Source organism: Balaenoptera ricei, chromosome 6 (assembly GCF_028023285.1).
Source record: "Balaenoptera ricei isolate mBalRic1 chromosome 6, mBalRic1.hap2, whole genome shotgun sequence".
NCBI lineage: Eukaryota > Metazoa > Chordata > Mammalia > Artiodactyla > Balaenopteridae > Balaenoptera > Balaenoptera ricei.
The window spans coordinates 41,692,814-41,717,561 of NC_082644.1; the positions used below are offsets into that span (position 1 = coordinate 41,692,814).

The window sequence follows — 24,748 nt, forward strand, 5'->3', positions numbered from 1 at the left end:
CCTGAGGATGGGTCAGTGTTGATTTCTTCCTGGGGTCACAAAATGCTGGCTGATGTAAAAATAAACCAAAGCCCCAAAGAAGTCATCCCTGCTGTGTCTTTTCTCTAGGATCTCTTTTATTGACTTGGCTGGCAGTGAAAGAGCAGCAGATGCCAGAGACTCAGATAGACAGACAAAGATGGAAGGTGCGGAAATAAACCAGAGTCTTCTGGCTGTAAGTTGTTCAAAACCTTTAATCTAAAAATCATTCTTGAGAGATTTTGCCCCTCTTTACATGCAGCCAAAGTAGGTGAGGGTGGGGTGGAATAAGGCAGTGGAATTCCAAGGTTGGAGACGGAGATGAAGGTTGCCCAATCAGATTCTCGGCAGTTCTAGACAACTCTTCCTTCTCTCCCTGCCTTCTCTTCCTCTGGTCAATCCCTGACAATTAGGAACAGAGAAGTATTTCTGCAGTTGCTTGAATGGTTAACTTAGGTACACTTTCTCCCTCTCATCAAGTCTTTTTTTTTTTTTTTTAATCTACTGATTTTTTTTTTTTAAATTTTATAGCTACTTTATTTATTTATTTATTTTTATTTATTTTTGGCTGTGTTGGGTCTTTGGTTCGTGCGAGGGCTTTCTCTAGTTGCGGCAAGCCGGGGCCGCTCTTCATCGCGGTGCGGGGACCACTCTTCATCGCAGTGCGCGGGCCTTTCACTATCGCGGCCCCTCCCGTTGCGGGGCACAGGCTCCAGACGCGCAGGCTCAGTAGTTGTGGCTCACGGGCCCAGCTGCTCCGTGGCATGTGGGATCTTCCCAGACCAGGGCTCGAACCCATGTCCCCTGCATTGGCAGGCGGATTCTCAACCACTGCGCCACCAGGGAAGCCCTCATCAAGTCTTAAAATTATTTTTTCAAACATATAATAGTAGAATAAATAGTATAATGATCTCCCAAATACTTGTCCCCCAGCTTCAACATACGAAAAATCTAACCAACCCTTTCCTTCCCCTGGTTGGATTATTTTAAAACAAATCCTGTCATCATGTCATTTCTTCCATAAATATTTACTGATGTATTTCAGAGATAAGGACTCTTATTTTTTAATATAACATAATACCATTGCATACCTAAAGAAATAATTATTTAATGATACCTGTTATCCAGTAAGTGTTATAATTTTACCAGTTGACCCATAAATGTCATTTTACAGTTGACTTATTCAAATCAAGATACAAACAAGATCCTCGGATTGCTTTTGGTTGATATTCCTCTTTCATGCCATATCAGTTCTTCTCCTCTCTCTCTCTTTTTTTAATATTAATGTATTTGTTGAAGAAAACTCAGTCACTTGACCTGTGAGATTTCCCACATTCTGGATTAGGCTGACTGCATCCCATGTTGATATTTAACATGATACTCTATCCTCTATTTTCTATAAAGTGGTTAAGATTTATATTTGTGCTGTCCAAAATGGTAGCCACTAAGCCACATGTGGCTATTGGGTACTTGAAATGTGGCTAGTCTGAATTGAGATGTGCTCTAAGTGTAAATTACACATTGAAGCATATAAAATATCATTAATATTTTTTCATACTGATTACATGCCAAAATATTATTGGATGTGTCAGATTAACTAAAATATATAATTAAGATTGTATATTTAATATACAGTTAAGATTATATGTTTAATATAATATATAATTTCATCTGGTTTTATTTCTTTTTATTTTTTTCTCTCTCTCTCTTTTTTTATTGGGGTATAGTTGTCTTACAATGTTGTGTTAGTTTCTGCTGTACAGCAAAATCAAGTAGAGTTCCCTGTGCTATACAGCAGGTTCTTATTAGTTATCTATTTTATACATATTAGTTGTATTTCTTTTTAATATGGTTTTATTTCTTTTTAATATGGCTATTATAATAAAATTACATATATGGTTTGTATTTGCGGCTCACATATTTTGATTGGGAAAATGCTGATCTAGAGGCTTGATCAGATTTAAGTTCTGTTTTTTTGGCAAGAATAATTCATGAGTAGTTCTTAGACTTTCTATAGGAACACAGCAGGAGGTACAGAATGTCTGATTATCTCTTTTTGTGATTTTGAAGTGTTATCAGTCTAATTCCTCCATTACTATGTTTCCCGTCAACCTTTTTCACCTTATGGTTTTAGCAGCTGTCAGTGAGCATTATTACCTTTATCCATTGCTTCATTAGAGATTCCAAAATGGTGATATTCTAATTCTAATATTCCTTCTGTATTTATTAACTGGAAAGAACTTTCCCACAACTATCTGATTATCCTGAAATATAATTCATACAATGGAGGCAAGATAAATGCTTGATTTTTTGCCTTCACTCACCAGTTTTCAGAACGAGTTGATGTCCTGGTAACCTAAATATGACCATGAGTTTGTTGTTGTTGTTGTTTATTTTTTTGTTTGTTTTCATATTATTATAAATTCATTGTCATCTTTTTTTTTCTTCTTCTTCTTCTTAAATTACACATTTTTGGCCAGTGGGAGTCTTTTCAAGTATGTTCCTACTAGTCCCTGGCTTTCTGGTATGACAAGATGTTGTAGGCTCATCTTGTACATTTTTTTCCCCAGACCTTGAATCAGCCATTTCTTCAACAAGCCTTGGTTTTAGAGGGAAATGGTATTTAGAGACCATTTAGAGTGCTAGTGGTACTTACTACCACTGTTAGTCCTCGCTTCTAGGCCTTTTTGGTGGACAGAGCTTGGAAATAGGTTTTTTTTTTTTTTGGCTGCATTGGGTCTTTGTTGCTGCGCGCGGCTTTCTCTAGTTGCGTCGAGCGGGGGCTACTCTTCGTTGCGCAGCTGGGGCTCTAGGTGCGTGGGCTTCAGTACTTGTGGCTTGTGGGCTCCAAAGTGCAGGCTCAGCAACCGTGGTGCACGGGGTCAGCCGCTCCCCGGCATGTGGGATCCTCCTGGACCAGGGCTCAAACCCGTGTCCCCTGCATTGGCAGGCGGATTCCTAACCACTGCACCACCAGGGAAGCCCTAGTTTTTTTTTTTTGTTTTTTTTTTTAACTTTGGGTTTATTTATTTATTTATTTACTTATGTATGTATGTATGTATGGCTGTGTTGGGTCTTCGTTTCTGTGCGAGGGCTTTCTCTAGTTGCGGCAGGCGGGGGCCACTCTTCATCACGGTGCGCGGGCCTCTCACTATCGCGGCCTCTCTTGTTGCGGAGCACAGGCTCCAGACGCGCTGGCTCAGTAATTGTGGCTCACGGGCCTAGTTGCTCCGCGGCATGTGGGATCTTCCCAGACCAGGGCTCGAACCCGTGTCCCCTGCATTGGCAGGCAGATTCTCAACCACTGCGCCACCAGGGAAGGCCCGTAGTTTTTTTTTTTTTAAAGGTAAAAGTATATCAGGGATTCACACTAATAAATTAATTCAAAATTAAGACTACAGGATTTTTGCTTAACTTTTTAAAATTTATATTTCTCTCCCTTTTCTCTTATGCTAAAATTCTTAGTTCCTAACAACATTAATATAATTTATTTGCTCTACTTCAATATATATGTATACCAAAATCATGTTAATATTACTCATAATATGATTAATGAATTCAGATTAAGATTTCTTTGCAGTTTCCTTTTTACCCTTAAATTGTATCCCACTAGGGATGTACAGTCATAATAGTGTGTTGCAAAGTCACTTGAAATAATTCTTCTCTGTGTGTTTAAGCTTACCAATTTTGTATTGAGTTAAAGTTATAAAATAAGCCACATTCAGAAAAGTCTAGTGTTCTTCCCTATCCTCTCAATCCTGTTACCTCCCTCCCCTTAGATAACGATTTTCTACCAATATATATGTTTGCATTCACCCCTTTCTCAGGAGGAAAAAAAAAAGGTAGCATACTGTACTTTAGCACACTTTACTTTTTTCACTTAACAGTATCCTGGAGCTCACTCCATGGCTGTGTACAGAGACTCTTATTCCTTCTTATAGATGCATAGTCCTGTCTTGTGCCCCTCCACAGTATTTAAGTCCTTTTGATCAGAACTGAAATCTCCAGCTTGACACATTATTTCCAGGCCTCATGAGGGATAAATTGGGAGGCTGAGAGGTGAGAGAATCAGCATCTTTTTATTATTGTTTAAAATTTTTGAATAATTTTAGATTTTAAAAAAGTTACAGAAATAAACATGTAGCATTCCTTCACCCAGCCTTCCTAATGTTAACATCTTACATAACTATAGTAATCTAAATCAGGAAATGAACATTGATATAATACTATTAACTATCTACAGACCTTGTTTGAATTTCATCAATAGTCCCACTAATGTTCTTTTTCGGGTCCAGGATTCTATGTTACATTTAGTTATCATGGGTCTGTAGTCTCCTCAGTTTTTGTCAATTTTGACCTTAACACCTTTGAAGAATGCTGGCAAGTTATTTTGCAGAATGTCTCTGAATTTGGGTTTGTGTAATATTTTCTCATTATTAGATTGAGATAATGAATTTTTAGCAAGAATACCACAGAAGTTGTACGCTTCTCAGTGTATCGTATCAGTCAATATGTCTTATTACTGGTGATGTTAAACTTGATCACTGAGTTAAGGTGGTTTGTGCTAGGTTACTCCACTGTAAAGTTATGATTATTCCCTTTGTAGTAAGTATCTTATGGAGAGATACTTTGAAACTATGCAAATATCCTGTTTACATCACACTTTTGCTGCCTAATTTTAGTACCCATTGATGATTCTTACCTGCAACAATTATTACTGTGGTGTTTACCTGATGAGATTTTCTATGTTCATCATTCTACATTAATTAGTTAGAATGCTGCTGTAAGAAAGAGCTGTTTTTTCTCTTTAATTTATTTATTTGGTTATTTAGTTATAATAGTAAATGGATATTTCTTTTATTTGCTAAATTAGAATCCATTTCTATCATTATTTATTTCCTTGCTCAAATTATCCCAGATGGCCATTGGGAGTTCTTTCAAGTTGGTTTCTGTATCCTTTTGACATGCCCCCATCATTTTTTGAGCAGCTCCTTGCCTTTTGGTACTATAAGATGTCACACACTCTTCCCTGCCCTAGCCCTGGAATCAACCATTTCTCCAAGGAGCCCCAGAACCAATATATTTGAGCACGTACCATATGCTAGTCAGTTTACTCTTCATAACAAAGCAGGTTCTCTTATTCCCACTTTATAGATCAGGATTCTGAAGCTCAGGTTAAGTGAATTGGCCAAGGGTCCACAGCCTCTAGCTAGAAATCTTTGATTCTCATATTTAAATTTATGGTCCAGGAATTAACCAAGAAACCTGAGAAGTACCTGTGAAGTTGGAGAACCCTTTGGGGCTTGACTGTGTCTATCTCACATGGGCGATAGCATGTAAAGGGGCCTGAGAACAAGCCTTATAGAATAGGATCAAAATCTTGTGCTTTGTGAGGTGCACAAAGGTGCCCCTTCTTTCCTGGGTCTTTCCCTTGGTTTTCCCTTAGAGTTTAGTAAAGTCTACTTTCCATTCTGATTCAAGGCTAAAGGGACCCAAAGGCTCATAGAGATTGATAGCCACACTTGGATTTGAGTACATAAGGGGCAGGTGTAACTCAGGGACCAGGTTTGGGTACCTGCTCGTCCCTTCTAGAGAATCTTCCCAGTGCTAAAGTTTGGGGATATTGGACTGATTTGTAATGAAAGAGGAAATTCCCTTACACCTTCTTATAACCCGGCAGCTTCTTAGATAGAGAGGGGTTAGTTGTGGGCACCTGTAGCTGCTGCCAAGAACAGCCACAGCAGATTCTCAAAGCTAATTACCTGTTCTCGGTGAACACCCAGAGCTGGCACTGCCAAGGGATTCCTTCCATTCTTTTCCCTCCCTTTCTTCTCATTTACTGCCGCTTAGCGGAGATGCAGGACTCAGAAATAGAAGATCTCTCCTCCCTGATCCTGTCCTGCCAACCCCTGCTCTTTCTGATGGGCATGTTGCCCCTAGAGATCTACATATGCAGGTGTCTGCTAGCACTAGTGATGTCCAACGAGCACTTCTTTGAGGGGCTCTGCCCAGGAGCAAGTGACATGCCCTTGCCTATGGGCCACAGTCCCTCCTTTTTTTTAAATGAGGAGGTAGACCTAGATGATTTCTCAGTTCCTTCCCAGCTCTGACTCTAGAATTTCTCCTGTCCCATCCAGACAACTTGAATCTGCACTTGAGTCCTTACCTATAGGTGTGCATGTGTGAGCAGGGAGGTGGGGGAGTAGTATAGGTATTTTTGCTATTGAAGTGCATCTTGTAGTTGGGAAGAGTGTGAGAAGAGGAGAGAAAGGGAGCTGGCAAGCCAGAACTGCCACCACATAAGCTGGACTCTGGGACCTGTGGGAATGTCCCTGAGTTTGTCTGTTCTACGCTATCAGGGCTAATTCTGGGATCACAGCCTTTAAATTGGGGGGGCCCTTAACTAGGCACAGCTAGCACAGGATGATGTTTCCCAGTCTAGCTTGATTTTTCTTGTTGAACAAGAAACTACCACGGCATTTTGACTTCCTTTTGGGAATTGCATGACTGTGATTTATTTAAGAAAAATCTGATCTGTTATTCTCACTTTGCATGGGATATTTGATGTGCTTATTATTCTACCGCTTTGCAGCTGAAGGAATGTATCCGTGCATTGGATCAGGAACACACTCACACTCCCTTCAGGCAAAGCAAATTAACTCAGGTAAAGTTATATATGAGCTTTGAGTTCTGGTTCACTCACGTGTTCCTTCTTCCATTCATTTATTCCTTCAGCAGAGCATCCACTGCCAGCAAGGCGTGATGCTACCTGGAGTGGGGGAGGGGGGAGGGGGGGAGGGAGGGGCAGAGAGAGGAGGGGGAGGAGTCACGTTCCTTCCAGGCGCTCTCAGTCTTGGAGAAGAAAGGGGCATCCTCAGGCAGGGATACCTGCAGTACGAAGCAGCCAGGCTCCCTGCGGGGCAGCAGTGGTCACCATCCAACAGCTTTCTGCTTATTTCTAATGTAAAGAAACCTTGTTGATTTAGTGGAGTCTCTGAGCCTTTGAAGGGGATGGTAGTGCAGCTGTACTTGGTACTTCCTTAGTTGTAAGACTTAGACCAGTGTTTGAAGACAAAAAATAATGGCTGCAGTTAAAAAGAATGAGCTAGATTTTTGACATGTCCTGACGGGAAAGATGACTAAGATCTATAGTTTAAAAATATGAAATGAGAAGAAAAAACTACACGGAAATTATGCGTATGTTAGCTGATTATTTTGAGTGGTAGAACCATAGGTAATTTTTTTCTTCCATTTTTCTGTCACGAAAATGTGCTTCTTTATTAATGGGAAACGCCAATAAGTGCGCATCTGTAATGGCTGCGGAAGAGTGGCCCACGGAGGGGTCTGCCTAGGTACGAACAGCTGTGAAGACAGTTATGGGCACCCCTGGTTCCCTTCTGCACCAAGTCCTGTGCACAGTAGGGACACACTAGGTAGAAGGCGGTCTAGGTGAGGATCTTTGTATTCTGGGAGAGGTTTTCACCCTGTGCAGCTAGACCGGCAGCTCCACAGGACCTGGGGCAGAACCTATAATAACATAGCTCCTTACTAGTCAGAATTGGGTTAGATTGTTTCTTCTCAGACATGATTTCAACCAGGGATCCAGGAAACCCTTCTTATAGGTGGTTAGTCCTGATTCTGACATTGGCTTTTTTATTTTTCAAAACATGTCCTCCATCCCCAGAAATTGTGTCCTATTTAATTAAAAAAATAATTCCACACATGGATCCACTTACAGAATAATATACTTTTTCACTCAAACATAAGTTTTAGATCTTTCCAGGTACCTAATATACATAATTATCTTTTACGGTTGTATGCAGTTTACAATTATTTAGTTTGTTACCTGTTTATAGAGTTGTAGATTTTCCACATTTTACTATTATAATAAGGTAATGAATATCCTGTGTATACTTTTTTTTTTTGGATCAATTGAGCAATTATTATCTCTTTAGGATAAAGTCCTGGAAGTGTGATTGCCAAACCAAGAGTGTGAACATTTTTTACCAAATTTTTACCATATTGCCAAACTGCCCTCCCAAAGGCATGTACCAATTCATGCTACACGGTATATGGGCAGTGTAGCAGTGTACAAGAGCGCCCTTTCCCTAGACCCTCACCAGAGCAGGGTAGTATGAGTCTTAATCTTAATCTTGTAGGTGCAAAAATTTTAGTTTTTTAAAATGGTTTGTTTGCATTTCTTTGATTAGTGATGAAGTGAGTACCTTTTGTTTATTGACTGTTTGTGTTTCTCCTTTTGTGAATTACCTTTTTGTAGAAGGGGGTGAGGGTGACTGTGGCCCAGTGTCCTGCACACAGTAAGTAGTCAGTAGGCCCTTGGTTAGTTGACTTCATTGACCTGCCTTCTGTTTCAAACAGGTTCTGAAGGACTCTTTCATTGGCAATGCCAAAACCTGCATGATTGCCAACATCTCGCCAAGCCATGTGGCCACCGAACACACTCTGAATACCTTGCGCTATGCTGACCGGTGAGTCCCCCTTAGGTGGCAGGTCGTGTGTGCATGTGTGTGTGATACACACACAAGGATCTGACCTTGAGCTCCACAAGCCTGTTCTTGGGGCAATAATCCTACTGCCAGGGGAATGTGCAATTGGTCATTTGGAGAATGTGACCTAGGAGGCCCTGCCATTTTACAAGTGTGAATGTGACAAGAGGAAGGTGACACGTTCCCTTGTTTAGGAGACAACTCCATCAATGGCTTTTTTTTTTTTTTTTCCGGCTGCGCTGCGCGGCATGTGGGATCTTAGTTCCCCAACCAGGGATCAAACTCGCATCCCCTGCATTCGAAGCGTGGAGTCTTAACCACTGGACTGCCAGGGAATTCCCCATCAGTGGCGTTTAAATGGCTAGCGGGAGATGAAATATTTCTCCAGAGTGGAAGGCTTAGTGAGATTTTCTTCCTGCTAGCCTCAGCTCTAATTATTAGGGATAGAATACCTATTACTTGTCAAGGCAGGAGTACTCAGAGCTGTGTAGGTCCAGAAGAGACCAACCTTGTGTTATAGAAGGAGAAACTGAGGCCCAGAAAAGGGTGGAAACTTTAAAAGGGCTCATTGGGAGTTGGTGGCAGAACTAGCACCTCTTACTGCCAGGTCAGGGCTCTAGTGACTTTGGTATCTGCCAGGGTCCCTCCCATCTCTGACCCTGGGGTCACGTGTCTCCTACACGTGTGAAAATGCTCTCATTACCGTTCTTTCCTCTGGCTGCTTTGCTGCTGGTCCTGTCTTACAACACCTCCTCTTCAGTCTCCCAAGAAGCCATCTCCAAAGTTAACAAACTATTTGAGGGGAACCTGGTTTTTTTTTTTAATTACTGTTGCAGAATCTTTAGTATCCATGGCATTTTATAAACTCATTGAGAAGGAAAGATAAGCTACCATCTAAGTTCCGTGAGAACAGGAACCTTATCTTTTTCTCCACTGTATCTCTCCTGCCCAGACAGTACTTGGTATCTAGTAGATGTGTAATAAATATTTGTGAATGAAAGGAGGAGCTCCTTCTGGGCTTGAGGGCTTGAGTGAGGTTCTCTGTGTACTTTATCTCATTTAAATAGGAGAGATCATTTACAAAGTGGCTACCAGAGTGGACTCTCGAGTTAGACTGTCTGGGCCAATACCCTGCCTCTGCCACTAGCTAGCTGAGTGGTCTTGGACAAATTTGCAACTTCTCTGGGCCCCAGTTTCCTTAATGTGAACAGGGATAATGATAGCACCTATCTCATATAACAGTTATGTGGAATCACTGATGCGATATGTTTGAAGGGCTTAGCACCACACCTGGCAAATAGTGAGCACTCATTATATGTTAACTTTAACAATAGTAATATTACAGGCATACTGTGGAGATATTGCAGGTTTGGTTCCAGACCACCACGACAGATCAAAGATCACAGTAAAGTGATTTAAAAAAAAACAATATACATACCTTAATTTAAAAATAATGCTGTTGGAAAAATGGCACCAATAGACTTGCTCTATGCAGGGTTGCTACCAACCTTCAATTTGTTAAAAAAAAAAAAACACTGTCCACAAAGCAAAGCACAATAAAATGAAGTATGCCTATAACAGGTCCCCCAAATAAGTTTCCTCGAGGAGGTTTTCTTGCTGCATGGTTTCCTAATGCCAGCACCCTAGCACTACTAGAAGACAGTGAAGACTGAGATCAGATAGAAGACATGGGATGATCCAAAATTGTTCCCCAAAAACCAGTATGGCTTCAAGTTCTTTCCCCCCATGTATCCATTACCCAGCTTCAACAATTATTAACCCTAAGTCAATCTTGTTTCATAACCCCATTCACTCCCCAAATCACAGACATATCAAGTACTTGAAGTAAGAACATCATTAAGGAGCAGAGAACAAGACTTTCCTCTCAGTGCCTCAGTAAAGGAAGATGAAAGTAACCCTTTCTCAGAGGGGATGTATTGAGTACGACTGAGAAATTATTTGAAATAATTTTGGTTAAAAAGTAGAATAAGTATAATAGAAATAATCTCTTCCATTTAAAGCAGTCTGACAAATTATTGAAAATAAATATGAAAGTCATTTGTTTTATGTGTTTAAATTAATTGTTGGTAACAATCCATACACACACAGGATGAGGATGATTTTATTGCTTATTTAAAATTTTCCTTTCATTTAAAATTTTCATCTCTGCACATACTAGAAGAATGTTGCTAAATAGTCCAAAAATAAAGTTCCAGCTGGACCCCTAACAGGTGTATCAGAAGAGAACTCAGTAACAGGAGTGATTTTGGTAAAAGGTAGAGTACACTGGAAGCATTTAGCATCAATGACCAAATTACCTGTAAGATTTCTTCCGGCACCCTCAGGCTTCTAGAATTATTTACTATGACTGCTAGGAGGAAATTTTGGTGTTTCTCTTTTAACAAAACTAATAGCTCAGATTTTTATAACAGGAAGTAATTTGGAACCATCTAGACTTGCTGTGGGACCTCTCAACCCATTCCGTGGATGTGTGCCCTACTGCAATACCTCAGCAAAGGCCCAAGGACACAATTCATGTGTCTTTAGTCTCATCCTATGTCTCTTTGCTTACTGTGTTATCTGCTTGCCTTGCCTCTCAGACCTAAAAGGAAGATTTAAGTCAAGTCTCAGTGTCAGGTTTACTATCTTGGTTTTCAGTAATGGCCAGAGGGGTCATTTGGCTACTATTGAGTGGATTAAAATCAAAACAATGGAAAAGACATTTTCTGGGAGCTCCCAGGCAGAAGTACTGCTCCCTCCTAGGGGATTTCAACGCAGAATCTACGAACAAACCACTGGAGAGTCACATTTTACTTGATGTCTCCTTGTAAATCCAAATTCTTACACTGTTTGTATTTTGTTTTAGGTATCACAGAGTGAGAGACTCTGATCTTGGCAACTGAATCCTAGCAGAGACTTAATTCTGGATTTTTTCATGCTCTCTAAAATTCCCTTGTAAAATAGAGCATGTTTCTCTATTTCTCTATCTAGGGTGCGATTTTGCCTCCTAGGGGACATTTGGCAATGTCTGGAGACAGTTTTGATTGTTGTGACTGGGGAGAAATGCTGCTGGGATCTCGGGTAGAAGCCAAGGAGGTTGCTAAACACTCCACAGGACAGCTCCCCACAACACAGAATTATCTGACCCCAAACACTACTAGTGCTAAGGTTGAGAAACCCTGTGAGTAGACAGGTCATTTTTCCCTTAATGGAATTAGCACAAGCCTGCTTATTTCCAGAGGGCTTTTGCTTCTTGAAGTGCCCAGCAGGTTCGAGGGAACTCATTTTCTCAGAGAAGCCTGAAAGGAGGTGGTTGCAGGGAAAAGAAGACTCTGATCATGGAAGAGTGGGTAAGGGGTAGACACTAGGCTCCTGAGTTGGCCGATCTTCAGGAAGCGTGGCATGGGCCCTGCGTGGGCATAGTTCTGAGACTAGCTCCTCTGGCCTGGCCCTCACATGGGACTGTGGTATTTCCAAAACTCTCCTGATCATGGAATATTGGATGCACACTACTATCCTGAGAGAAGACACTGGTCTTCTTTGTTCAGGTAAAGAGAGGTATTTCATGCTGAAATAGAATCTCCCCATTTCCTCCAGTTCTCTCCCAGATAAAAAAGTAATTCCCCAGTCCTTGTAATAGTTTTCTTTGGTTTTTGTTTTCCCTGAAAGCTATAGGAAAGAAGTTACAGAACATGCAAGAATGCACATTTAACATAAAATGGTCGTTTACAGGGTCAAAGAACTAAAGAAAGGCATTAAATGTTGCACTTCAGCTAGCAGTCGAAATCGAACATCTGGAAACTCTTCTCCAAAACGAATTCAGAGCTCTCCTGTGGCCCTGCCAGGGGACAAGTGTTCTCCCAAAAAAGTCAAGCTGGGGCTCCAACAGTCGCTCACAGTGGCACCTGGCTCCACAAGAACGAAGGCCCATCCTCTGGCCAGTCACCCAGCCAATATCCCTTTTGCTTCTGTACCTAAGGTTCCTGGTAAAAGGGGTGGCTCTAGAGGGAGTCCTCCCCAAGAGTGGGTCATTCAAACTAGCTCCATCAAAGGAACCATGCGGTCTGGACATTTAGCCAAAAAAAGGGCAGAAGAATCAGCTGCATTATGCTCTGAGAAAAATCCAATCGGCAACAAAACTGCCCTCGGGTGGGGAAGCAGGGCCTCTGGCCCAGGAGGAGAAGCAGTCCGTGGTAAGCTGCCCTCCCGGTGCAAGAAAGCGCAGACTGTGCAGCCAGTGCAAAAGCAGCTTGTGTCACGAGTTGAGCTCTCCTTTGGCAACGTCCACCACTTAGTCGAGTACAGTCAGGGCAGCAAGGGGGGCACACCTACCAGGCCTGCCTCTGAAGCTTGGACAAACATCCCTCCGCATCAGAAGGAGAGGGAGGAACATTTGCGCTTTTATCACCAGCAGTTCCAGCAGCCACCTCTCCTCCAGCAGAAGTTAAAGTACCAGCCACTGGAAAGGTTTTTATGCCAGTCCCGGCCTCCGGAGGGGCAGCTCCAGAATGACACCCCTCCTCCCTTCCATTCTTGTTGTGAGAGCCATGATGGAGCCCAAGCTGAGGACCTTGATGACAGCGATTTCAGTGAAGATTCTTTTTCACATGTCTCCTGTCAGAGGACCGCAAAGCAGGGAAACACCCTGGAGAATAGCGAAGGCTCGTTCTTCCTTCATCAGAGGGAGCAAGGTCCTGAGGAGCAGGTAGCCGAAAGGCGGCAGAGTCTGTTTTTTAGCCCCAGGACAGAAGGTGACGAGAAGGGTCTAACTGGAAGCTGGATGTACTCCAGGGACCCCGCAAGCCACAGGATAGCACTTGATCACGGCCGCAGCCCAAGTCAGGTGCCCTTGGACTGGAGCAGAGAGGAGGACTCCACCTCCTCAGGGCCTCCTCCCAGAGAAAACCTGGCAGAGAAGCCTTACTGCTCACAGGTAGGCTTTGTGTATAACCAGAAAAGGGGTGGCAGCCCAGCCTTTGACCTCAGACAGGATGCCTTCAAAAATGAGGCTCCTCGGCAGGCTGAGGGCAGCTCACCATCCCTGGAGGAAGATGGTTGCACTTTCTCACTATCCCACGTCACAGTTCCTGGATCCCCAGACCAAAGAGACACAGTGAGCACACCTCTGAGAGAAGTCAGTGAAGGTAGCCCAACTGTGGCGACCAGAACAATGAAAAACAGTAACCCTTTCCAAGGAGAAGACTCTAGAGGGGAATTAGGCACATGCTCTGAGCATGCTTCTGGACTGATGGCTTCCCTCACCGTGTCTCTCCTGGAGAGCCCGGACGATGAGGGCTCTCCCCACTTGGAGCAGTCGGCCCAGGATGGAGCTGCGCACAGTCTAGCGGCAGCAGACACAGGGGGGCCAGCTGTGGGCCACACAGTGTCATCTGGTGATCAAGAGGCAGACCTGCCAATGTCTTCAACATCTGAGCACCTGTGGCTCTCATCATCACCCCCCGACAGTAAGCCTGGGGGTGATCTTCCAGCTCTGTCCCTGTCACCCATCCATCAGCACCCACCTGACAAGCTGCCCAACAGGGAGGCTGACCTGGGGGAGCCCTGTCAGAGCAGAGAGACTGCACTCTTCTCCCAGCGGCACTATGATGGCGATGCTGAGACAGAGCTGGGCTGCTCCCAGGGTTTCCCAGAAAAACCCTTCCTCACCATACATACTGGGGGACCCCACTCTGGGCCTACACTCACCCCCCAAGCAGGAAGTAGTGATGTGGCCGGCCAGCCCTGGGCCCAGGAGAGAAAGCACCTGGCAGGGCTTGGCTGGCAGGAGCTGGGTTTGTCCACAGACCCCATCAAGCTGTCTTGCTACAATGAGGACATCGCGTGGCTCAAACGCAGGCCAATCCCAAGGTACTTAGCAAGGCTAGGCTCTCCCAAGACTGCCAGGACACTCCGTCAGCCCGTCCTGGGGCACGCACAGTAAGTTGGACTTTCCTACCTAGACTTGAGCCCCTTTGGCACCCCTACTCCCACTACAGCTGAATGTTTTGTCTGTTCTGGGAATGGCTGTGGTTGGCTCAGAGAAAGGCTTTTTGTCCACCTTTTCAAGGGAGCCTGCCTAGATGCATCTGACATGAACAGCAGGAATAAAATGTACTGGAGCAGGCCTGCCACGTAGGGTAGGTGGGATGTGAGTGAAAGAAGCTTGGGAAAGCTGAGATGTGAGTGAAAGAAGGGAGGATCTGACCCTATAAGCAAGCCTAAGACCTATGGTGAGATCAGAATCCTCTTCTTCATTCTGTTGGGTCTGTGTTCCTGGAAGTGCTCCCCAGGGACACAGCAGCAGCAGCCTTGTGACCCCAGAGCCAAAGCAGGCTGGCCACCTTCCAAGATGGTGAAGGTAAAAAACAGGGGCTGGTGATTTGTGCTGCTTTTCCCAAAGGAGGCTGTGGATGGTACAGCAGGATGAGAGAGCCTTTGAGAATGTGAGAGGAGGGAGGGGAAGGGGTCTAGCAGCGTCGGAGGCCCAGGAGCAGGAAGGCAGGGCAGCCCTGTGGGAACAGATGCTTCCTATGTGAGGCTGCGGCCCTCTGCTAGGGCTCCTGACACCTGGGCAGACCGTCTACCAGCTGCTCGCTGGGGCTCAGGCCTGGGCCGTGGGCAAAGAGAAGGGTGTGCAGGGATGTGCAGCTGAGGAGCCCACCTCTACAAGGTGGACAGTCTTGCTGTTTCCTTGGTCTCTATCCATCAGTGGAGTCTGACACAGTTAGGTCTAATAACCCTGTAGATGTTTCTAAATTTGGGGATCAGAGGATGGGGGGATGGTCAGTGGTAACCTAGAGGTTGGTCACAAGCTAGGGAAGATGACATGCTGAGCCCAGAGGTTTTATCAGCTGGATTCTTCTGACAGAAGGCAGATCCTCCAGCTTCTAGCTCAAACCCCCTTGCTTTGGTCCCTTAACTCCCCAAAGAAAGTAGAAATCACAGCAGGCTAGGTGGCAGGCTCTACCTTGTGCCAAGTGTGCCAGCTGCAGTGGCACAGGCTTGAGCTTTCTTGCAGGGAAGATGTGGGCAGCTCGTGCGGAGGGGAAGCAGCATCCAGCCCTGTGCCTCAGGGTACCTGGGGAGGCAGGGGGCAGCTCCAGAAGCCCATCTCTTCCCAGAATCTCATTTGTACTCAGCCCCTTGACAAGGCCTGAAAAGAACGGGTGAGGGGGCAGGAGGTGGTGGTGAGCTGGTTCTGGTCGAAGCCTCGACCTCTTTGGGCAGAAGCAGCTCCTGGCCTGGAAATGGAGCTCACTTCCAGAAAGCTGTCCAGGAGAGACGAGAGGCCCAGAGGATCACAGCATCCCCTCTGGTTCCCAGGCAGGTACTCATCCGAGCACACCAGGAACAGCTGGATGAAATGGCCAAGCTGGGCTTCAAGGAGGAGACCCTGATGAGCCAGCTGGCTCCTAATGTAAGTGGTCTTGGCTGGACCCTCAGGGGTTGCTGGGAATTAGCCTGCAGCTAGTTTGACAGTCATCCTTTTCTGCTGTAGTTGTGTGTGCAGAAAGGGTCTGCTGTCACACTCTAACCTTGCTGAGGCCTTGGACCTGCTCTTGCCACCCCTCTGAGTTGGCTTGAGGGCGTGCAAGGACAGGTGGGAGATGGTGCTACACTCCCCATTCCCAGGCCAAAATGTTTCCAGCCTCTGTTCTTTGCCGTTCTGCCCTCCTAGTAGCTTGTCGGTGCCCCTCCCTGTGATGGTAACAGTGACTTACTTGCCTTATGCAGACCAGAGGTACTTCTACGAAACCACCCTTCTGCCCTGCAAAATACCTCTCTGCGTAGAGAAGTGGTCCCACCCTGTGCCATGGTGACTGTCCTGCAGATTTTCCAGCTGGAGGAAGGGCCTGGGCTCTGAAATCTTCATACAAGAGAAGGGACTAGAAAAGCTGATCTGGCAGCAACAGCAAAAGCTCCACTTGTCCTTTGTTTCCTTTCCAGGATTTTGAAGATTTTGTGACCCAGTTAGATGAAATCATGGCTCTGAAGTCCAAGTGCATCCAGAGTCTGAGGAGCCAGCTGCAGCTATACCTGGCCTGCCACAGGCCAGCTGCGGCCCCTGAGAGGACAGCGGTGTCTTAGAGCAAGATCCAGTATGTGGTGGCTGGGCTCTCGAGCTGGAGGGGCCTCTGCCAGGTCCCCCTACAGATATCAGAACCCACTCCCTGGTCCTGCCCATGCTGGCCTCTTCCTAGCCACACGTGGCCTTGGCTGGGTCCCAGCTCCTCTCTCAGGGCCAAGCATCTGTCCCTCAATTCTAAGCACAGGAGTATCTGTAAGGAAGGACAGATCAGCCTGAAAAACTTAATAGGCCCCTCCCTTTTCTTTGGGGCTGGAGGAGGATTTGCCTTTACTGACCCCTTGTCTGTGGAAACACAGGTCTAATAACCCTGTAGATGTTTCTAAATTTGGGGATCAGTGGATGGGGGGATGGTCAGTGGTAACCTAGAGGTTGTGTTGAGGTCACAAGCTAGGGAAGATAACATGCTGAGCCCAGAGGTTTTATCAGCTGGATTCTGTGCCTTTCTCCAGGACTTGGTCAAAAACGAAAACATTGGTGCTAGTGGGGCAAGGGAGGGTGAGCTCTGCCCCATCAGCCCTTGGAGATTGATTTGGGACTTCAGTTAGCTTTTGAAAATGTAAAATGAATAAACCTTGATTTGATGTCTTTAACAGCAGCAGATGTGGGACAGGCTTTATGCTTCCAGTTCCCCTCCCTCCCTGCAATCCAGTATTTAGACAGAAGAGGGTGCTCGCGTCACTGCATTATTCTTTCCCAATCTCTACCTTTTGTCGGGACCATCCACCTGCGTCATGCTCCTGGCTCCTGTCTGTGAATCCTCACCCCCACGCTCCCTCACGGAATAGTGGAAGAGCTGCAGTATCTCAGGCAAGTCTATCTCCTAGCCTCACCCTCATCCAGGACTGCCCTGGCCATCTACTCCCCCTTCAATGGCCTGTGTTCAGGGTCTTGGCACTGAGTGCTCTGGTCAGTAGTCTGAGGCTCTAAAGCAGTTCTACACACATACACACACACCTTCATGTGAGTTCTTTCTGTATCTTTTTAGCAGAAAGAAGCTTAAGAAATACCAAGTGGCCTCCAGGTGGCCCATCACTTAACCAAGGCCACCCTGGATCAAGTTGAAATTCATGTCAAAGCCCTTGGCCCTGACACCATTTTAGTATGAAACTTTGATTTCCTACAGGTAAAGGATAACTTTTACAGGTTTTAAAAGAAGGGTTTAATTAATTTTAAAGGCCAGAAGGGGGGCTTTCTGAGACAATGGCCATGCCTGATCTGACCACCAGAGGGCAGCCTCTTTCCAGCGTGGTGCTTCCCAGCCCAAAGGTTCTGTACGCCCTCCTCACGTGATCACTAAAAAAAATTAGAGACCCATCCAAGAGCACAAGAGGGACTGTGGGACAGTATTAAGTATAAGGACAAGAAGCTCTAGGGATAAATCTAGTGCCGTCAGATACATCAGCACTGAGAGCTAGTAAAGCAGTCTGAATCCCAGTCCTGCCTGTGGAACACATAATCATGCATGATGCTGCTCAGAGGACAAGGGGCTTGTTCCTCATTTCTGAGTGATCCCCCTGAAGGCCCAGCCTGTCTCACCGCCAGTCAGTCTTGCAGGAAGGCGTATGTCTATGTCCTTGACCCAGAGACTGGGCTAGGTCAAGTTTAAACAGACCCTTGTCTACACCTGCCTTTATAAACCTAAAACCAGGGCAGACTGGGGGGGCCAGCTCCTGGGTCCCATGGGCCTAAGAGTTGGAAGAAAGTACTGAAATGACAGAAAATGGTTAGCTCCTGTTCCATCCCCAGCAAATCCCTTTACCACTCACTCACCTCCACCCTGCAGTAAAACAGTCCTTGGCAATAAAGAAGTTATCACAGCAGGATATACCTTTTAGATTTTTATTAGTAGTTCTCTCTGAAGAATCAAAATAGTTAGCAAATTACTTTAGATTCATCAAGACTGTATATCCTTTGTATTTAGATCTTTAATGATGTACAACATAATACAAAACAAACCAAAGAGACTGATTTCTATGACTAGGTGTTATTCATTGTGTCATCCTAAAGCAAGGGGCTGGAGGGAGAGGCTGTTCTCCAGGGAGAACTGAGGTGGAGTTAGTGCTGGGTGACTAAATCACAGCCTCTTTCTTCCCCACTTGATGTGCTGGGAAGGGGCCAATGATTTCTTAAACTGACAACTGTTTTCTAGAGCAGGGGGCTCTAAAATCTCGGGTAGCAGAAGACTGTGGTCCAAACCAGGCCAAAAGAAACAGGCTGGGGCAAGGAAGTATGGTAACTGCCTGGCAGAAAAGGCAAACTCAGGGCCCCAAGGGGAAAAGGGCATTCTTTGCACCTCAGAGACATTGCAGAACCAGCGTAACACTAAGTGACATCGTTAAAAGGGGAAAAAAACAAAACCCTGGAAGAACCTTTCAATTGCACTCAACTTGGATTAGAGGTCAGTCCACCCTTGCAGAGAAGGGAAACATCTAGCCCCAAAGCAGCACTGAGTCTGGCCCTCCCACCTCCTTCTCCCCAACTCCTTTTGGCAGCTGGGCCAGGTTTCGGCTGAGGCCATACAGACCCCAGAAAGACCAGAGAAGTCTCTCTGGATGGCCAAGGTGGGAAGGACACTTCTCAGAATACAAATACTTTTACTATGGAAGGAGCCAGGACAGTTCTGGGGGCATTTGCATCCCCAAATCTTCCCTACTTTCTCCCCAGCTCAGGACCTAGGCTCATAGAGACTTGGCAAGCACAGTCTCTACACCTGACCTTCCACCCCCAAAAGAAAATCCGGAAGTGTGCCCATTCTTCCCCACAGGTAATCTCCTCAGGGCCTTCGGCAGGGGGTGCTCCGTGGCAGGGCCTAGGCAGGGCCTGGTCTCAGCTGGCTCCGGCCCGAGCCATGAGGTCTTCCAAAGCATTGTCCTGGTCATTGTTGTGTAATAGCAGAACTTCCTTAATATCTTTCAGTTCAAAGCCCATTTCCTTAAATTTGCTCATTAACTGAAGAAACTCCATCATCTAAGGGAAATAAGAGAATACAGACTCAAGAAAGGGGTCCAGCCACACAGCACAGCTGAGTGGAGGAATATGTGTGTAAGGGGGCTGCTTGGGGGAGCGTTCTTTGCCAGAGCCTCATGAGCCTCTGTGAGGTCCCCTAGCAAGCAGAGGAGGGCCGTAGAGGAAGCGAGGCCATGGAGGAAGACAGGTTGATGCCACGGCCAATCGTCCATCAGGAGCCATGCCCAGTCCCAAACCTTGCTGACCTTCATTCAGGTCCCACCATCCACATCTGTGCTCCCACCCAGCAGGATACTGAACCCAGAAATGGTTGCTCTCTGGCGAGCAGCCTAGGTGAAGTGACTAGCAATCTCCCCCAACATCCAAAAGTATGGCTTTTTGCCCAGGTCATTTTTCCCATCCCTTCCCTGGCATTCTAGATAGTCTTCAACCCGATACTTTATCTGAGCCAAACTAGCCAAAATGCCTGTCTGGACGTGGGAGATTCTGTGCTTCAACTGCCTCTGCCTACAGTCACTGGAAGGGATGAAGGCTGTAGTCCAGGAGGACCCCCAAGACAGACTACTTTGTCCCTTCTTTCCAGAGGGTTCCCGTGAAGCATGAAGGTTCCTACCTTTTCCTCTGAACACTGCTGCATTTCCAGAGCCTCTTCCACTAAAAGAGGGTCAAAGCCCTTCTCACAGAGCTGCCCATGTGCGAAGAGATAGTCGAGAATCTAAGAAAAGAGAAAGGTTTAAGCACCTATTGCTACTCCTGTCTGTGCTTCCCAAAAGTCTTACACAAACCAACAAGTGTGACATCTGCTCCCCACCTTGGCTATTAGATCCTAGATAGGACTTGATTTTGTACCTTGAATTGTGTCCAACACAGCAGTACCTCAGTGACTATTTGCTGATAGGTACACCCCTCTAAACATGCATAGCCATTTTTCAAAGGAGCTCCTGTCACGGCTGACTCACATCTCCCAGCTGACGTCAATTCCACAGCCTAGGCAGGATATTCTTTTTTTTTTAATGGTGATTTTTCTTTTTTCTAAATAAATTAATTTATTATTATTATTATCATCATCATCATCATCATTGGCTGCGTTGGGTCTTCATTGCTGCACACGGGCTTTCTCCCTAGTTGTGGTGCGTGGGCTCCTCATTGCGGTGGCTTCTTGTTGCAGAGCACGGGCTCTAGGCACATGGGCTTCAGTAGTTGTGGCACGTGGGCTCTAGAGCACAGGCTCAGTAGTTGTGGCGCACGGGCTTAGTTGCTCCACGGCATGTGGGATCTTCCCAGACCAGGGCTCGAACCCGTGTCCCATGGATTGAAAGGCAGACTCTTAACCACTGCACCACCAGGGAAGTCCCAAGATATTCTTCTAAGAAACCACCCAAGTCAGAAAGTGCCCCCAAGGTTTAGGACTCCAGTACCCTATTTTGGAACTCCCTGGGCAGTGCTGACAGGATAAACATTTCTGGAAGAAGACATCTGACCATACCCCAAGCCTAGAATGCTGTCTCGGGAAAAGCAGAGAAGGGGATAACTGGGCAACAGTCGACAACTCCAATACTCTCAAAGCTCTCCCTCAGCCTAGGTCCCAGAGCAGCCCCCAAAGCAGAAGCACTGCTGCTGAGGCTGCTGGTTTGCCCAACAAAGCACCCTGAGTCCTGCCCACCCCCCTCAAGTCACAGGAAAAGACAATGGTGCTGTGAGTCTGAGGGACTCTAGGATAAAGGCAAGACACTATTCCAGCTCCAGAGATGTGGGACCTCTCTGCTACCCCCGCCCTGCCCCACGGCTGACTAACCGCTCACCTGCTCAATATTCTCTCCTTTCTTCTTCATGGCTTTCAAGACACACTCATATGGGTAGCCCATGTTGACCACCGTCTCCACACATTGCCGCTCACTGGGGGACAGCGTCTGCAGTTCAGAGTAAGCCTGGGGACAGCTGGGAGTGTTGGGCACTTGTGACACTGAGAAATTAGGAGGTGTGACCTGGTGGTGGAGAAACAAAAGGATTAAGGCAAGAAGAAAGACATGGGCCCTGGAAGACACATCACTGAGGTAGCCCAATCCACGGGCTTGTCGTTTCTGACCTAATCAAACCTCCCAGTCAAGCAACCTGCCTGCAAGAAAGGGCCAGGTTTCTGGCCAGACATCCTGAAGAAGACTGAAGAGTGGTAGGGGAGCTCCAGCTGAGGAAGAGAAAAACTGGGAAGACACCTGCAACTGTGGCTGTCCTCTGCCTTCATCCCACCTTGCAGAGCGAGGAAGCACCACAAGAGCCACATGCCCTTCCATGCCCAAATCCCCTGGGCTTGAGGTGGAGAAAGAAGTTCTGAAAACTACATTCGGGACTGATGCTCAAGCTGGCTGCTGTTATTTCTCTCCAGGGCTCCTTTATCCCTTTCCTAGGCTGCCGTATCTGAGTCCTAAAGGGATCAGTAACCTCAGACACCCCAACTCTGGACTGACTCTGCCAGTAATGTGTCCATCCTCGCCTCTACTATCGCTGGCTGGGCAGAGACTGCCAGCGCCATTCCCACACTTGGCCAGCTCAGGGCTCCTGTGCTCTGAGGGCACTCCATCTCTGCGCCCCACACCATGCACTGTGCTTTGATACCCTGCAATAGCCGCTGTCGTACGGAGCCAAGACTGAAGGACTACTACCCACTGCAGGCTGTGCCCTCAAGGACTGGACCGTAGTCTCTAGGGCCCTGCCTCTACTGCACTGGCTACAGGACCTTACTAACCCCAGCCTGACTGGTGGACAGATTCCCAGGATTAAATCCTCCCACCACTTCTGATAATGAGTCAGCCCCAAGGCAAAAAGGCAGCTCACTCCCAGGCCAAAGGACAGAACCACCATGGGAACAAAGTCACAAGCTGTTTGACAGCTTGGCCCAACTCTGAAGAACCAGGGAAAATTTTTCAACAAAATTTTCTTTATTTCCTTTTTTTTTTTTTTTTTTGCGGGGGGTGGGGGAGGGAGGAGGGAAAGGAGCCAGCTATCCTAGAAGCATGTTCAAAATTATATAGCTCCGGACTTCCCTGGTGGCGCAGTGGTTAAGAATCCACCTGCCAATGCAGGGGACACGGGTTCGAGCCCTGATCCGGGAAGATCCCACATGCCGCGGAGCAACTAAGCCCGTGTGCCACAACTACTGAGCCTGCGCTCCAGAGCCTGCGAGCCACAACTACTGAAGCCCACGCTCCAGAACTACTGAAGCCCTCGCACCTAGAGCCCGTGCTCCGCAACAAGAGAAGCCACCGCAATGAGAAGCCCGCGCACCACCAACGAAGAGTAGCCCCCACTCGCTGCAACTAGAGAAAGCCTGTGCGCAGCAATGAAGACCCAACACGGCCAAAAATAAATAAATAAATATTTTAAAATATATTATAAAAAAACTAAAAATAAAATAGTAAAAAAAAAATTATATAGCTATAACCAGATGCTCTCCTCCAAGTCAGCTGGGAAAAATCAAGAAGATTCTACAGGCCTAAAAGCCTGTAGTTTCTGCTTAACCATCTCTCACCCACAGCATACTCCAGGCAGTCCAATCGTGGGGCTCAGTCATTAGGTTACAGGAGTCACGACAGGGCATGGGAACTGCATCACACCCGTCTGGCCACTTTGCAGGCCCCAAGATTGTCTCTCTCTTTTCAGGGCCAGGCTCTACCTGGGCTTGAGAATAGCAATAGCCAAACAGCATTTTGGTCACACTGCTGGCACAGTACTTATTACACACAGTATGAGCTCCTAGAGGTTAGTTACCATGTCACATGCATTTCTAAATGCCTAAGGCCTGGCTTTGAGCTTGAAACTTACCCCTAATCAACAGTTACTGAATAAGTGGAGCTCTATTAGGATTTCAAAGGGGGGATTTTCGTTTAACACAGTAAATTGACACTGATTCTCCTCCCCTCCAAAACCCACTAAAATGATAATAAAACAAATAAAATTGTATTAACCTTTAAGGTCAAAGAAAAAGAGGGAACAGCAGAGGACAATATATTTCAATGAAATTTTAGAAGGTGGAATGCTAATGGAGGCAGAGTAATGGGCAGAGGCAATGAAGTTACACGCCCCTGGAGACCCCGAGAGACAGGTTCAGCATTTGGAAGCACCGGGTACTGTTGGGATAAGGCAAGAAACGAAGGCAGTGATCAGAGCAGAAAACCCTCAGGCAGACCTTCCCCACCTCACCTTTGCAGGAGGCAGAACGTTAAGTCTCTAGAAAACATGAGTCAAAAAGGACTAAGGATACCAAGTACAGCATATGGCAGAGTGAGCTGCAGGAACCAAAAAGGGGATTAAGTAAGTCTACACCAGCATTCCCCACCTTCTTTAGCCTTCAAGCAGAACTCTCCAGATAAACTTTAATAGCCCCCAAGACCTTCACATGTTGATGTTTTGCAGAGCTCCCCTCAAAGCCAACTAACCTTCAACCTATAGTGAATCTTCATGATCAGCAAGCACACCCCAACATACACATTCCCCCCATTTTGATTGTTTTATTTTAGTGCCTCACTCTTAAATGTGAATAGAAAGCCAATGCCACCAACATAAGACCAAACCAGAAGAGGGAAAAAACAAAGCACTTGGAAATTTAAAATAAAGTAAAAATTTTATTTAAAAGATTATGAGATTTAAAAAAAAAAAAAGGGTTATACACAGGCAAGGATATATCCCAGAAAGTAAAACATAAAGTCAAAGAGATAGAAAATACAAAAAAGAAAATACAAACCAACGAAACACATCAACCAGATTTTGAAAACTGAGCTGAGCCTTTGAATCCAGGAGGGCCAAGCACAATGAATGAACAAAGCCCATCACTGGTAAATTTCAAATCTCCAGAAATGAAGAAAAGAAAGCTTGTGGGAGTAGGGGAAGAAATCAGAATAGCACTGTATTGCTAGAAATCAGTGGAGCTTATATTTAAATTTGAATTATTTTTTTTAAGGGAGCAATGTCTTAAAAATTCTTGAAGAAAAATTACCTTCAACTAAGAAATCTAAATCCAAACTATTATTCACATGTGAGGGTAAAATTAAGACATTTTTAGATATTCAAGGACTCAAAAATAGGACTTCCCTGGTGGCGCAGTAGTTAAGAATCTGCCTGCCAATGCAGGGAACACAGGTATGATCCCTGGTCTGGGAAGATCCCACATGCT

The 24,748-nt window shown here is 45.7% G+C and overlaps 2 protein-coding genes across 9 annotated transcripts in view; one reads left to right on the forward strand and one right to left on the reverse strand.

The window, feature by feature from the left end:
• The window catches only part of KIF24 (kinesin family member 24), a 61,102-nt gene extending 43,458 nt beyond the window's left edge, over positions 1-17,644 (forward strand). For 5 of the 7 annotated variants that reach the window (XM_059924573.1, XM_059924571.1, XM_059924577.1 and 2 more), the window contains 6 exons: positions 109-214; positions 6,611-6,682; positions 8,398-8,507; positions 12,258-14,462; positions 15,849-15,942; positions 16,473-17,206. In XM_059924573.1, the coding sequence (XP_059780556.1) occupies positions 109-214; positions 6,611-6,682; positions 8,398-8,507; positions 12,258-14,462; positions 15,849-15,942; positions 16,473-16,613 (2,728 nt within the window). In that variant the 3' untranslated portion in view covers positions 16,614-17,206. The other 2 variants (XM_059924575.1, XM_059924576.1) reach the window with 2 other exon arrangements.
• Positions 17,645-18,519: 875 nt separating this feature from the next.
• The window catches only part of UBAP1 (ubiquitin associated protein 1), a 55,276-nt gene continuing 49,047 nt past the window's right edge, over positions 18,520-24,748 (reverse strand). Inside the window, exons 5-7 of one of the 2 annotated variants that reach the window (XM_059924581.1) lie at positions 21,384-21,566; positions 20,195-20,296; positions 18,520-19,581 (exon numbers count right to left, since the gene is read on the reverse strand). In XM_059924581.1, the coding sequence (XP_059780564.1) occupies positions 19,441-19,581; positions 20,195-20,296; positions 21,384-21,566 (426 nt within the window). In that variant the 3' untranslated portion in view covers positions 18,520-19,440. The remainder of the gene's footprint in view (positions 19,582-20,194; positions 20,297-21,383; positions 21,567-24,748) is intronic. The other variant, XM_059924583.1, reaches the window with a different exon arrangement.